Below are 15,280 nucleotides of genomic sequence, written 5' to 3'. Positions count from 1 at the left end.
TCGAGAAATGTAATCTATAATTCGATTTATATTCTTAAAATAATAAAAATTTGTAAATTCTCTGATTAATGTCTTTAAGTTCTTTAATAAAATTTGTATTAACATCTATTAAACTCAATATTCTTACTGAACTGAAAACTTTTTTTATTGCGATTTATATACTAGAAATACTCAAAATATTGCATGATCTTTTAGTGTTACAAAAAGATCGATAATAACTGAAGTTCGTGCAAAATAGTGACGAAAATTATTTACAACAAAGAGAAATGATTGCACGATTTTATTGAGTATAGAAGAAAAACGAAACTATTGAATAAATTTTAACTAAATATAATTCGATTTATTTACAATGATTATTTCAGTTTTCTGCATTGATATTCGAAATATTCTACTAACTACAATTGAAATTCTGGTAGAACATAATTCAATGGTTAAATATATTAAATTGATTACTCGTGATTTGATGAAACTTTCCTAATTTGACTGCGTGTTTATAAAAATGTTTTCAATATTTATCGAAGAATTAAACACTTGTAAACGTACGATATGTCATGAAACGCTTTGTTATATCGCGAAAATTCCTTCTACAGTAAACTCGAAATCAAGAAAATAATAATAACTTGTCGAATAAACTTGTTGCCCAAAGCAACGAGCTTCTTTGAGTAAATTTCCAAAGCAAAGAACGACGCTATTCTATTTGAATTTACCCCAATACTAGTAATTGTATATCAGTGATGTTTTTCCAGTTCAAAATGACATCCGAAATTCACAGAATAAATTTTACAGACAAAATAATTGAAATTAAAATGTTTCGATATAATACGACGAAAATGTTCTACTTTTCTTTCGAATTGTCGGTAAAATTAATTGTTTCTGTTAATATTTTCATTAATGTGTATATATGCAACTTTTTCCGAAACTTTAGGCGGAATTATTATAACGGACGCTGCTAACATCGAAATTGCTGGTTTGGCCGATTACGTGACTCGAGCTACGGACTGGCTGCGAACAACGGACTTTCCGGCATAATTGGTGACTGCTCCATGGGTGCGTTCTTTAATAGCGGTCGCTCTGCGTCTCCGCTACTACGGGAGTGCGCTGCTGTTCGTAGGCATTTAGAAACGACGGTGAAAGAAAGAAAGATGGCGGCGCCCGCGCTATCGATAGCATCGTGATGGAGGAATCTATAATTCTAAAATATGAGCTTTAAAAGGCAAAAGAAAGGTCCCAATTGTAAAATTTAACCATAAAATGGATTATTTGTTGAAAGAGCATTCAAAATAACCTCGAAAAAAATTCGTAAAGACACTTACATCACCGCGTGCGCTAACTCGCGCTTTCACAATTTCTAAATTTCTCATTCATAAAACCATATAATGGACCCGGAAACGAAACTATCCGAGCCACGGAGGATGCCATGTTGCTTTCCACCGTAAACTACTGCTACGAGCGGCCGTTTTTGCCGTTCGACGGCGCGCACTCCCACTGGAATTTAGGAACGCGTTCCGCAGGAATTTTTAAACGGATGTCGCTCAGGCAGAGTTACGCGGAGGAATAAAAGAACGCACCCCATGTTTATTTTTTCTGATACAGTACGATTATTTTATGCTGCGGACACGAATTAGAATTTTTACAGACAAAATAATTGAAATTAAAATGTTTCGATATAATACGACGAAAATGTTCTACTTTTCTTTCGAATTGTCGGTAAAATTAATTGTTTCTGTTAATATTTTCATTAATGTGTATATATGCAACTTTTTCCGAAACTTTAGGCGGAATTATTATAACGGCGTTTATTATGAAATGCTGGTTTATAGGAGAAATTTAGCGATTACTTTTCACAAATACCGAATGTTTTGTTTTATTGGACGAGTTTTTATTGCTGACAATGGTATTTCGAACTTATTTGCAGTTTTTATTAGTTTAACGTCAAAATCAAAATCAATTTTACGTTATTCGTAATGGAATTTAATCGCTTCAGTCAAAAAATATGCCAGAGGATCTGAAAGATTTGATTTCGGCTTCGTTGTCATTCCGTAGTTTAAACCGAGAAAAATAGGAAGAGAAAAACAAAGAAAATTTAAGTACAGTATCTTATTTATAAAACATCTGTAAGCTTTTAATTGATCACCTTAATAACCGTAACGGAGAACATTTCCGACATTCTATACATATTTTTCCTACTTATTCTTTTTCGAAAAATAATCGTTTTGTGCATTCGATGTTCTTAGATTTTTAACAATTTAATTTTGTTTATAAACGATATTTATCAGAGAATTTTCAGGGAATGGGAGGTTCTTTCCGATACAAAAAATATTTGGATGAGTTATTGATATGATGACAGCAAGTTTATCGATGTTTTTCGTTTCTTACCTAAAACAGTAGACTTTTCCGGGAAAGTAATACATTGCAAACATTCTCCACATTCCTTGTGAAGATAAATGTAGTAAAGACAATAAAGCCATTGTAAGTCACTTTTTCAATGAGAACTTTGAATATATAAGATTATTCGAAGATGGGAAAATGTCTTCTGCTCACAAGAACCCAAGGATCTGGACGAAAAACTAATAAATATTATGACAAAAAAAGAACGTCAAGCTCCTCGTAAAATCTGTCAAAAACCATTCTTGATTCTAATTAGCAGCTTGGTCGAAAATTCCAGCTTGGACATTAAATATCGGAAGAGAAAAAGTGCCCTCCTGTTCTGATAAGCAGCGAACGTCATTCGTCCCGCCTTCGTTTCCGGTTGAAATTTCCGAATTCATCGTGGATGACGAAACATTTTATACTTTTTCTAACAAGAAGAAGAACGCCAACACTGGGTTTTGGACAAATAATAAAACTGAAACTGTTGATCGAGTTAAATTTAAAAACAAAGTGAAATTTGAGCCTATCATGCTTTGGATTGCAATCTCAAATCGTGAATATTCTCGTCCTCCAAACCTTCAGGCTTTGAAATCAGGACATCTATCTAAACGAGTATATTCTAAAGTGACTGGTTCCTTTCATCAAAAATCATTTTTATTGCAAGTTTATATGTAGTTTGGTCAGATCTTGCATCAGCCTAATATGCAAAATCCATAATTGAGTTTTGAAGAAGTAAAATATGAACTTTGGTCGATCGGGAAGATAATCATCCTCTCTGCGTTTCGAAACTACAACCGATTGAAAATTTTCGGTCGCTTCTGAAAAGCTTCGTTTAAGAGAAAGGCTGAGAAGCAAAAAAAAAAAAAAAAACCGACTGATTAATTAAAAGTTAGGTTCAGATCATGCTTGAAGCGATTGATATGGAGTGACAGAGAGCGATGAGTAACGACATCCCAAGAAATCTAGATTCCGTCAAATGATAGGAGAAATTGATTATATAAGCACTTAAGTTTTGTTGTTTCATTTGCTTTTTACATAATAAAAATACATTGAGTTGAGAAAAGCAATGAACTCGTGAATTTTACATACTATCAACCATTAAATTCATTAATTGATAAAACTGTTTAAAAATCGTACAAAATCGTTCGTTTGCTTTTACACATCGAAACTAAGATAAAGGGACGATATTCATCGCTTTTTCAGCCGAGCCATTCCGGAATAGCGCATCTCTTTGTTTACGAATTTCTTAGGTTCAAAAATCTATTTTTCTTAACATCTCTAATTTATACTGATAATTATTTATTTAAAAATATTGAAAATATTCGGCGTGACGTAAACTTCGTTTCTCTATACGATTCACGATCATTCCGTGTAAAAATGCGAGAACGAAACTCGACATAAATCATAATGGCAAACCGAAATTTATAAAAACTTTGATAGTAGAAGTCGGAAAAAGATCGTGGATTAGTGAAGTCTTCTTTGCCTTATTAATATGGTTTAAATTAACCGATAAGATAGGGAAATTAAAGTGATGACGTATTTATTACATCAAATTAAAAAGAAAAGATTCATGTAATTAATACATTTTTTCCTTTTGGAATTTCTGACGTAACAAGCGAAATTCCTTTTGAAATCGATCGTTGGCTTCGGTCGATCCGTAAGCTTTATAAACGCCATCGAACTGACTAAGGGAAGCGGAGGGAGAAATGTCCAAATGACCGATAGCATGAAGAAACTCTTTCCTGGCTCTTTCTACCTCCAAATGAAAGTCGTTCAGCTGCAATTAAAACAAATGCAATTAATTCATTTCAAAAATTAGGGAAACGAGTTTCGAACTGAACCGCGTTGCATTTAATTGGACGAGACTAAAAGTTCGATGCTTAAGAACGGCAAAATTAACAGTACAATCAGACTTAACGGCTTGATTCCTCAACCGAATTTCGCGATAGACAGAAACAATTCATTGAACCACTCGTCGACGCTTATTGTCCTCATGATTTTAACGCTCTGCCTTAAAGAAAAAATATCTGTGCGCTGGCGACATTTTTAAAAGTCTTTTTCAATTTCTTTTCAAAAAGAAACTGAAAGGCATGTCTTAAGATTTTTTTCTTCAAAATGACTGCCGAAGAATTTCTTTCTTAATTTTGTATAAATCTAGGAATTTCCCACAAGGGATAATCGGACTTACTTGCTTTTCGTCTTCAGTAGTCAAATCCATAGACCAAACGGTGTCCCACTGAATGAATAGCTCTCTGGCAATGAGAACGTCATCGAACATTTTCTCTAAATTTTCCAATCTGTCGATTATTACTCTGAAAAGAAAATACGGATTGATTGATAAAATTAAGAATCGTTGAGATCAGAAAATGACCATAGCTAAATTTACCTATATTGGTAAATTTATAATGGTCATTTTCCGATCTCAACGATTCTTAATTTTAATACAAAAAGATCTACAACACGGAAAATGTAAGATCCGTTATATATGAAAACAGGACCTCGAAAAATATATTTCACTAGTTATTTTATTATATAAATCATTAAAGACAAGATTTTTATTGGATATTGAGGATTTTTATTTGGAATTCTCGGAAACTTTACTAACTTCAGCAGCCCAATATGGAATGTGTAAAATGACCAACTTTATAAAATCATTTTAAAACAATGGTTTGATGTGCAGTGTTTGCGATTAAAGAAAAGAAATCGGTCTTTGGGATTATTCGGTAAAAATAAGACTAAAGATTTGTTAGAAGAATACTTAAATTAAACAAAAGCTGTAAATCTTTGTTTAAAGCCAAGAGAAAGCTCTTTTGGGTTAAAATCAATCTACAATAAATTACAATGCACCAAAAGTACAAAAGAATTTTTTCATTATAGTCCTTTGTTTCCTATAGACGGATTCCCATAACACGACACTTTTTCGGAGCGTAACTACCGTGTTATACGAGGGGTACCTGTACAAATAATAATATTTATCTGGTATGAAAAGGTAAAATACGAAAATAAAGCGGATTTAGGATTATTTCCAGTAAAGGCAGTAGTATTAAAATCAATTGAAGATTTAGTAAAGAACTTCATAAACCATCGACAGAAAGTTTACTCGACACACAAGTGTAAAAATTTAATAATCCCACTAAAGCTATTTTTCGCATAAATTTCCTATCGAATGGCGCTACAAAGTCTAGTGTTTAAACTAGAAAGACTTTATATGACGACTTTAAATTGTAAAATATTTTTGTTCTGTTTTAATTTTGTTTTATCCAAATTTATTTCGGGTCAAATAAACCCTAAATATTAAATGTCGGCTTTTTTAAAACAGTCGACGGTTCGCCTACTTTCAAAATGTAACTTATCGACTTGATGTAGGAAAAAAAGGTACGCCTCTACTACTCTGGTGTAGTTGCGAGAATCGCAGTTTGAGCAGTTTATACTGCTTTAGAAAAGTATAGACTCACTGATTTTCTAGGTATGGAGGAACTTTTAGGACGGTGGCAAGATCTTCTACTTCCATTTCAACCACGTCTCCTTCTATCGATTCCACCGTTTCCGACAATTTTTCGGTTGTTTTAATCAGATCTCGGAGATCAGACGGAGGAGAATCTGGGGTGCAAAGAGGGCACCGTACTTCCTTCACTCTGTATTCTCGGTAATGCTTTCCCAAGTCCTTCTTTAGTTCATTTATTTTATCTAAAAAAAAATATAAATTTATAATTTATTTTGGACAAACTCTGACTTTGAAGGACACAAGTTAAATTACAATCCGTTTTTATTACGTGATCAGAAAGTAAATACTGTATAGTATTAAAAAATATTCTCGCGCATAGCCTTTTTTAAAATTTTTGGTAATTACAAATTATAATGACAGAGAGTAATAAAAACAATTTACAAATATAATGAAAAATCAAAGAATATTTTCCCATTTAATAAATAAAAATAAACTTACGTAGCCACCAACTAACCGACCGCTAAAGAGGATAACAAAAAATGTGTAAAATTTGTAATATTTTAAAAATAAATTTTTAAAATTTACAAATACTTAAGGCAGTCGTTTTGAATAAATTCTCTATCAAAATAAAACTCACTTCTTTTTTGTATCAATTTCTCAAATGTTGTCTTTATCCTTTACAGTCAGAGATTACTTGATTATACTAAATCGTTTTAAATTAATTCTCTTCGGTTATTTTAGCGTTGGAACAAGCATGAATCACATGCATACACTAGTGAAATGCAAAAGTAATCTTGGAAAGATTTCTTTTGCCCCTGGATAGATGTAAATGAATACAGTGTATAATCGAACTGTGAGAAAGCAGATTTCATCAAGTGCAGTTACCCAGATCGCATATCATACTGTCGACAGTCTTCCCCATAGAAAGCTGCCCATGCTTACCAAGGCTGTATTATAATATGCCAGGACTTCATTCACTCACTGAATTATGATTTAACAAATGAAACTCATTTTTCAGTATCTCCTCGATTAAACTCCAGATTCAAATATACCTTAGGAATAAAGATGAAAAATAAAGCCGGATTGAAAAAATGAACTCGTTTTTCAACTTTGGCTTTATTTTGAATGCGAAACATGGGAAACATGTTGAAGTACGGCACTATACAGGTAATGTAGTTCAGAGTGATGGGTATGAGATTAACTAAAATTGTACCTCTTCAAATGGTCCAGAGTCGGACAGCACTTTCTACTTCAAGGTATACAGAAGCATTTTTCGAAATAAAGTTATAAGTATTATCAAAAATTAAGCGTGGAAACGTCACGATCATAAGTCGAGAGTTTATCAGCGGAAGAATAGTTAGGAAAACTAGGGAAAGAGATGGTTCAAACTCACCATCTCTTTGGAAAGAAACGATGAGTTTGAACCAGAAGCACTATTTGCAACAATGCATTTAATAGTAATAAAGCAATGTTTTCAGGTTATAACTGGTTTCATTCAAACTTTAATGCATTAGCTGTCCTAAACTTTTTCCGCACTGTATATACACTTGAGGCAAAGGAATCAAATTTTCCTAAGTAAGAAGGAAATTAGTACCACTACAAAATGTTTTTTTTTCTTTACTTCCTTTAATAATACAATAATTTGATTTAGTACTTCAATATGTATTTTGCCCCAGGCCCGTTTCTCTTTGAAGAAAGATGGTCCCGTTAAAATGTATTTTGATTTTGTAAATTAAATTTATGCCATTTTCTGGAATAAAATAAAACAACGTTAAAGAACTTCAATCACAAAAATTTATCAAAAGAAAATAAAATGCTTCTTAATTGTACGAGAGAAACTGACTGGATAGTCTTCACATCAATTTGTCGAGTTTTCTCAAATATAACCTCATTAATATAGGAAAAAACTTTATATTTTTTACAATTAAAATATTTGAAACGTCAACAATACAATTTTCGTGATTGTTGAGAGTTGATTTGTTGAAGCAATTTTAATGAGAATTTGTGCTATTTATTTCGAAGAAATGAAGAATTTCATTCTTTTTATCCTAATTTACATAGTTTTTGGAATAGATGCAAGGACGATATTCTATACCGGACATGACAAATTTTACCTAGCGAACAAACCGAAACATGAAAATATGCCGGTTCGATCCGAGCAACAGAAAGGAAACGAAGAACAGAATCAGGTTTTCTTTTCCAAACAAAGTACAACGACCGAACAGGACAGAAAACACAAAGTTTGGACCAAATTTTTCTTGACAAACGACTTTCTTCCCCAATTGTATGCTCCAAATTACAACAAATTGAATTTAATTACAAAAGAATTCAAGTTGCCAAGCAATATAAAGAAGCAAGAAAAGATTTTAAAGGATGTTAAAGAAATTCCTTTTATTAAAGACACTCCATCAATTGAAGATTTAGTAAAGAACTTCATAAACCATCGACAGAAAGTTTACTCGACACACAAGTCTGTCAGAACAAATAGAAAGAAAGCAAGAAATCAAAAGCACGCCGATGTGAATTTTCGTGCTGTAAACGGCACTAACAACACAATAAATAATAATAGCAAGCGAGAATCCATTAAACGCCAACATCCTCTACTACAAACCAGGGGCAACATCTATTATTATATATTATTCTACATTGTAATTCAGATGGTACTGTTAACAATATGGGCCTTGGTATACATTTTAATGGAATTCATTAAATATTGTAAACGGCAACTAGAAATGTGGATAAGCAAAGTTACATCGGCACAAATACAAGAAACATTGAAGAGATTAGAAGTTGAAAATTCAACCTACTCAGATAGACCTATTTCGATGAACAAATTAATGCTTTCCAGTTGCAATAACGATAACTCTCATCGTTACGCCGATAAATTTGATATGGAATCTCAAACTGGGGGAATTTTCTCAACGAATATCACAGAACCGATATTATCTGAAGATTACGAGACAAAACAAAAATTTGAGAAAGTGCAGTTAGAAGAAACTTCCATTCCTGAATATCTCAGCAACTCAGATATTTATACAAATAAAAAAGTTGAAGAAGAGGAAGCGATCGAATTGGAAATGGAACCATTATTACCTATTTCAAAGCAGCCACCGAAGTCGCTTTTAAAACATCTCAGACGCTTGTTTTTCTTCATAACAAGAATTGACAAGAAAACTAAAACTAATAAAAATATCCGATTTAACCCTCCTCCAATTCATTACGACAAGAATCCTAAAACTAAGTACTCAGCGGAGTCATTATCATCTTCGACAGATTATCTGGAAGCAAAACGTGCTGATGACTCAAAGAATTACATGTCGACTGAAGCAACTTCTAAAGACATAATATCATTGATGTTTGAACTTTATAATGTGTTAAGAAAGATGGACAAAGAAGGATTTTTTCAAGAAAAGTCTTTGAAGAACTCGAATTATGATAACGATATTAATATAAATCCGGATAAATTGGAATCCGAGACAGTTCGAGCTGTCCCTTCGCAGAAGTGTCTGTTTGAAGAGGAATACGGAACAACTAATCCATTTACAGATCAGTGCTCGGAAGGGTGGGATCTTTCTCCATGTGTAATAAATTAAGATTATTTATTGTTCTGCTGAACAAGAATTCGTGTTTTACTTTAATTACTTCTGTATAATTTATCGTTTAAAAAATAAACACTTTTAAAAATATTACCTAAAACTTTTAGTAAACTATCCTAAACCTTTTGTCCGATCTGCACCACAGTTTTCTTACATATTCTCTGGATCTTGAGGGTAAATATAGACTATCACGAAATCTGGACACCCAACTCCTCTCCCGATTTGATCTTCTTGACATTTCATAATTAACATAAAAATGGTAGCCTAAAACAACCAAATATGTAATATGGTTTCATTTCAATGGCTAGTCGTTCTTACTTTTTGGTCGAACATATTTGCCACTTAATAACAAAACCAATAAACCAATAATTACGAACTCTAATAAGAATATAACTTTTAAAACATTTTTATAAATCACAAGGCTTGGTACAAGCAAGTTGTCAAGTAAGCGAACAAACGAACGAACGAACGGTTTAAATTATATTAGTCTGTAACAAGGATGGTTTATAGTAATATAATGTTCGAACTCTGGATTAAAGGTCGAGGAGGCGCTGGAGGGGGTCACTTGTCATATCTCGAGAGGATTCGGACTTAATAACGATTTTACTTGTTATTAGCCTTTACATTTTTTTTAAATAAAACATATTTTTACCCTCAAAATTAAGCGTTTTGCCATTTTATAATAATATAAAAAGTTTTTTTTTATTATAAAATCTCAAAACAGATGGCACCACACAATTTTATTCATTATAATTAAGAATACAGTTGTTTTTAAATAAAATCTCATAACAGTTGGGAAAATTATGCAGCTTGTTGCTGAATCTTTGATTTTTGCAATATCTAATTCTTTGGCTGTGAGAAGCTAATTTTTATTATAAAAAATTAGCTTCTCACATCATTATAAAAATCATTATAAAAATTGTCAAAAATGATATATTTCAGATGTACTGTACGGCGAGATTTAGCATCAAAAAATCTCTTATGATAAATACATGTTTTTGCTGGCCGAAGTCCTACTGAAGCCAGTAATTTACGTTAAAAGTTGGGCTTTGATAAATCGTAATTTCTATAGACGCGAAGCTTTCGAGTTAATCAAACACCTTAAAAAATAAATAAAAATCAGAAATGCTTCGTCGAATTACAACTTTAACTCGTTTACTATGTTTCTTCCACGCTAGAGACGGTGACTTCCTGCACCAGATCAGTGTTCCCCAAACTTTTTTGATCCACCGCCCCTAGTTCCATAAAGTTATATCCAACGCCCCCAACCGTATTTAAACGCTCCCTAATCCATTTTCCCTTGTTCGAGAAAGGCTTGGAAATATTCTTAGAAAAATTTTTCTATGAACCTCACACTTCGTATCTTTACCGTACATTGTTTTCAATATCTGAAAACCATTGAACGCAATATTTCTTCTTACCCATTTTAACAGAGGAAAAAGAAAGGTTTGGATCACTTTGGGAACTTTTCCCAATCGGTATCGATACGTTTTCTCGGGTATCGGATCCGGTATTGTTTCATTTTTTTACAGACAGGTAAGGTCTGCCCGGAACCGGATTTTGCAGCCGAATCACAAACTGAAATGCAACTTTACACTATTTTCGGTTAAATTAAACTTATATAAAAAGTATTAATAACCTAACTCAATAAATATATTACGTCAAAAATCATTTCCAGAATCTATATATACTTAAGAGTTCTGATTAGTATTTATAAATGAATATTTAGTCAAACATTATGCAGTACATTAATGTTTGTTAATTAACTTGGTCCATCAGTGATGTTTAAAATCAGCTACAATTTGCATGTACTTATTTACACTGTCATTTGTAAACTTTGAACACAATAAAGAACTTTCAATGTAAAGACACTATTTTACCTTTTCACCAACGATTTTTTTATCGACCTCTATTCCAGAGTACTCACAGAGCCCATTAACATGACAATACAGTATTATATGTACTGTACAGTACTCGTCCATCAGAAAATGCTGTAGGACTATGTCGATTTTATGTTTCCTGTGCTACCTTTTGTTTACTATACTTACGTATAAATAATGCTAATGATAAATGATAGTATAAAAAAGCTCGTGCTTATTTTGTGTCTAGCACCTTATCCACTCGGCTATCGCTATTCCGAGATGTGGAACTTCCATGCTTATAAGCTAAACGCTGAATTTACTTAGATCCGTGTTTTGGAAATGCTTGAGAAGTGGGTCCTATTATTTGGACAAGGAGATGTTTGTGTTTAGAAATATTTGCTCATTAAGTTCTGTTCGAATCGGAAACCCAAACGTCTGGCCCTCTCCTTGTCAGTTAAGCTTTAGTGTTCGTTACAGTAGTGTATTGGGATGTCTTTACAAGAAGGCAAGAAGCAAATTTATAATATTCAATATACTTTTTTCTTGAATATTATCATAAACCTATATAATACCGCCGTTCCAGTATTATAGCAGTGTGTTTTAAAATTGAAAACTTTAATTGAGCGTATTGAATAAACCGAGAAAATTCGCAAATCGAAGTTATCTGAGCGAAAGATGGCGTGCGTATGAAATGTAGTAGGAAATTAACAGATAAACAAATTATTTTAACAGAGTGACGACTTATGCGGACTCGACTGTATGTGTATATATATATATATATATATATATATATATATATGCGTAATTCTAAAAATTCTTTATATATATCCAATTTTTACTTAATTGTATTGTAGAAAAATACACGAAAAATCAATTTTTCTCTTTGTTTTCTAACTTACGAAGGGTAGATAACTTTAAAATTCTAAAACACTACTTCAATAATGAAATAAAAATTAAAGTTAATAAAGGTAAAAGCAATCTAACTTTGCAGAGAAATACTTTATTACATTGGTAAATACCCTAAATGCATTTCGCCAAAAATATTAGGCCTTCTCAGCAGGGCTTTCAGCATACAGTTTAAACTCCAACAATTTTCCATCAATTGATGTAATGTTTTAGAATTTTAAAGTTATCTACCCTCCGTAAGTCAGAAAAGAAAGAAAAATTGATTTTTCGTGTATTTTTCTACAATAAAATTAAGTAAGAATTGGATAATTAATCTGACTTCATTGTTTTAAATAGTTATTTTGAATATATATATATATTATTTTAAATGGACTTGAATGAATTTGCTAAACTAAATTGCTTTACTAAAGTACTCAAGTAAATATTACTGCTTTACGTGACAAGTTACTAAATTACTGGATGTGTCTGAAGTCGCCTTAAAGGGAATTTTAGAAAAGTATGTACATTATTTTGTCACTTTTCTCCACTTTTTGTTTTATGGAGTTAATCGTTTGGCAAGTGAGCGGCACATATATAACAGAGCCGGGAAAGTAAAAATATGATTTATTTAATATACATAAAAAGTAAAGGAAGCAGAAATACAGTACGATGAAGTTTGAATACGACGCAGTTCCTAGCAAACGCAAACAAACAGTACCCTAATAATTTTTCGGTCAATTTTATGCGGATAAATTAAAATTCGGAAAGTTATTTTTTAATTAACACAGAATTAAAATTAACATAAAAGTAAAATCTGCAACGAAAATTTTTATGAAAAATATAAGAATAAATTAGTTTAGTTTATTTTTTAAGTTCGACCGAAAGTTTACTGTAATAGCGGTCGTTTGTAGGCATTTGGGAACGACATTGAAAGAAAGGAAAAGATGGCGGCGTCCGTTCTATCAATAGTATCGTGACAGAGTGATCTATGATTTTAAAATATGCGTTTTTAGAGACAAAAGAAAAAAAAAACGGTCTCAATTGTAAAATTTAACCATAAAATGGATTGTCTTGCCGACAGAACATTCAAAGTAACCACGAAAAAAATAGAATTCCCGCTACCATTCGAAAGAAATTCGAGATGACATCTGCGTCACCGTGTGCACTAAGTGCGTTTTCAGAATTTCTAAATTTTCATTCATTAAGCCACATAATGGACACCAAAACGAAACTATCCGAGCAGTGGAGGAAGCCATGTTATTTTCCATTGTAAACTACTTCTACAAGCAGCTGTTTTTGCCGTCCGACGGCAAAAATAGCTGCTTGTAGCATACAGAAATAATAAGTAATATAGGAATGCGTTCCGCGGGAATTTTTAAATGGATGCCCCGCGCGCGAAGTTACACAAAGGAATAACAGAATGCACCCATTGTAAACATATATTGGTAATGGCCTTCTTTAAAGCTCTTTCCGTCCAGTGGGTATTATGAGGCCCTATTTAATCAATCCCATTGTGGGTTCCGCCAGGTCCACAATGGTGGTGAGGAACGGAACCCAACATATCCGAACTGACCACCCTTCTAGGGTTTTTTCCACCCGACCGGATTCGATTCCGGGTTCTCCGGAGTGATAGGCTTTACCTCAAAACGCTCGAGCTTTTCTTCAAGGTACAAACTCATAAGCCGGATAAGCCGAAAATATTGCTTAAACACCACTTTTTTAATAAACACTCTTTAACACTTTACGTGAACATATAATACAGTAAGGATTTATTTATTGTCAAAAATTACAAACTGTCTAAATCATCGCATTGCGATTATCATACGATTCTAAAGAGGAAGTTATGACACTCACCTAGGAAAAAGACGTCAAAAGTTCCCGACTTTCCTAAAATCTTGGAAACGCTTTTCGAAACTATGTCTTTGTGATCAGGAGAGTCGCAGTTAAATATCAAAGTGGCCCACAACTCCCCTCCCCTTCTCAGTTTCGAGACGAAGTGGGTGCCCAGACCTTTTTTATTATTCCATTCCGCTTCGGGTCGGAAATCCTTCGACAGCGATTCTATCGCCTTGTTTTGAATACTTTACATTTTAGAAAAGTACATATAAAACTTAAATATTTTTTTTAAATATAAACTGTTTCAGTATTATTTACCTTTTTGTAGACTGCTCGGACTTGAATTTCGACCAATGTGTCTCGAGAAACGACGGAAGATCGAATCCGATTAGCCAAATCGTTACTGAAGTGGTCCAGTTTTACGATCAGGGCAAGTCTAGGATCGACGTCAAACAGATCGCAGACATCTCGGGATGATTCGATCACTCGATACCTTGACTCGAAGTGATTAATCTTCGTCTGAAAGTGCGGAAACGTTTCTGATAAGCAATTTACGCTTTAACAAAATCGAAAGAAGTATCTTACGTATTGATGTTCTTGATTTTTTCCATTCAAGACAAACCGAGTGGTGTGATGTGTTCTCAGATCGATCGTTCTTCCAAGTATCACTCCCAATATCAACACGGGTAATACCACGGTCATGGTATGGAAAGAACCGAAAGCTGCGTTTAAATTTAAGATAGGGTGACTTCTCGATTCTTGAGTGCGGAAACGAACGAAGAGGAGTTAACTCTCAGACTAACACTTGCCTGGCGCGATAAAAGATAATTTAATTAAAAATATCCTTTATCGCGTGTGATAAAGTACAAATTTTATCGAAAAAATGTGAATTTTCACACGAATTTTTCAAATTTGTTTATCAAGAACATTTGATAAAAATATCGGGAAACGAGAACCAACAGATGCAGGTCAAGATAAATATTTTGTACTTAAAAGTTAGTCAAACGAAAGATTATTTTAAAGAATTTTTAATAATTTCAATAAAAATAAAAAATCCAAAAGATAAATTCTGAAGATAATTTTTGTCCAATCATTACATAAACGTCGTATCCAACGAACTAGAATATACTACATAGAATGGCTGTAGTGACGCCATGTTGAAAGAAAATTGAATACACGTCCGCCATTTTCCTTTTATTCAAGGGGCGTGCGTGGCGTTTGTTTTGTGTAACGACAGCGAGATAGAATATTCTAACTCGTTGTGTAAAAGTGTGCAAAGGAAAGGA

General features: G+C 32.9%; 1 protein-coding gene across 1 annotated transcript; it reads right to left on the bottom strand.

The window, feature by feature from the left end:
- Positions 1-3,893: 3,893 nt before the first annotated feature.
- Positions 3,894-14,802, bottom strand: LOC136972795 (uncharacterized). Its single transcript, XM_067267439.1, has 6 exons — positions 14,580-14,802; positions 14,313-14,513; positions 14,013-14,226; positions 5,826-6,057; positions 4,559-4,682; positions 3,894-4,147 (listed from the first exon to the last, which is right to left on the bottom strand). The coding sequence occupies exons 1-6, from the start codon at positions 14,694-14,696 to the stop codon at positions 3,947-3,949; spliced, it is 1,089 nt and encodes a 362-aa protein (XP_067123540.1). The 5' UTR covers positions 14,697-14,802; the 3' UTR covers positions 3,894-3,946.
- Between the last annotated feature and the right edge of the window lie 478 nt (positions 14,803-15,280).

Source organism: Centruroides vittatus, unplaced genomic scaffold, assembly GCF_030686945.1.
Source record: "Centruroides vittatus isolate TY-2023 unplaced genomic scaffold, ASM3068694v2 contig_301, whole genome shotgun sequence".
NCBI classification, from domain to species: Eukaryota; Metazoa; Arthropoda; class Arachnida; order Scorpiones; family Buthidae; genus Centruroides; species Centruroides vittatus.
Note: the sequence above shows the minus strand (reverse complement) of the source record. Positions and strands in the feature narration are given on the sequence as shown.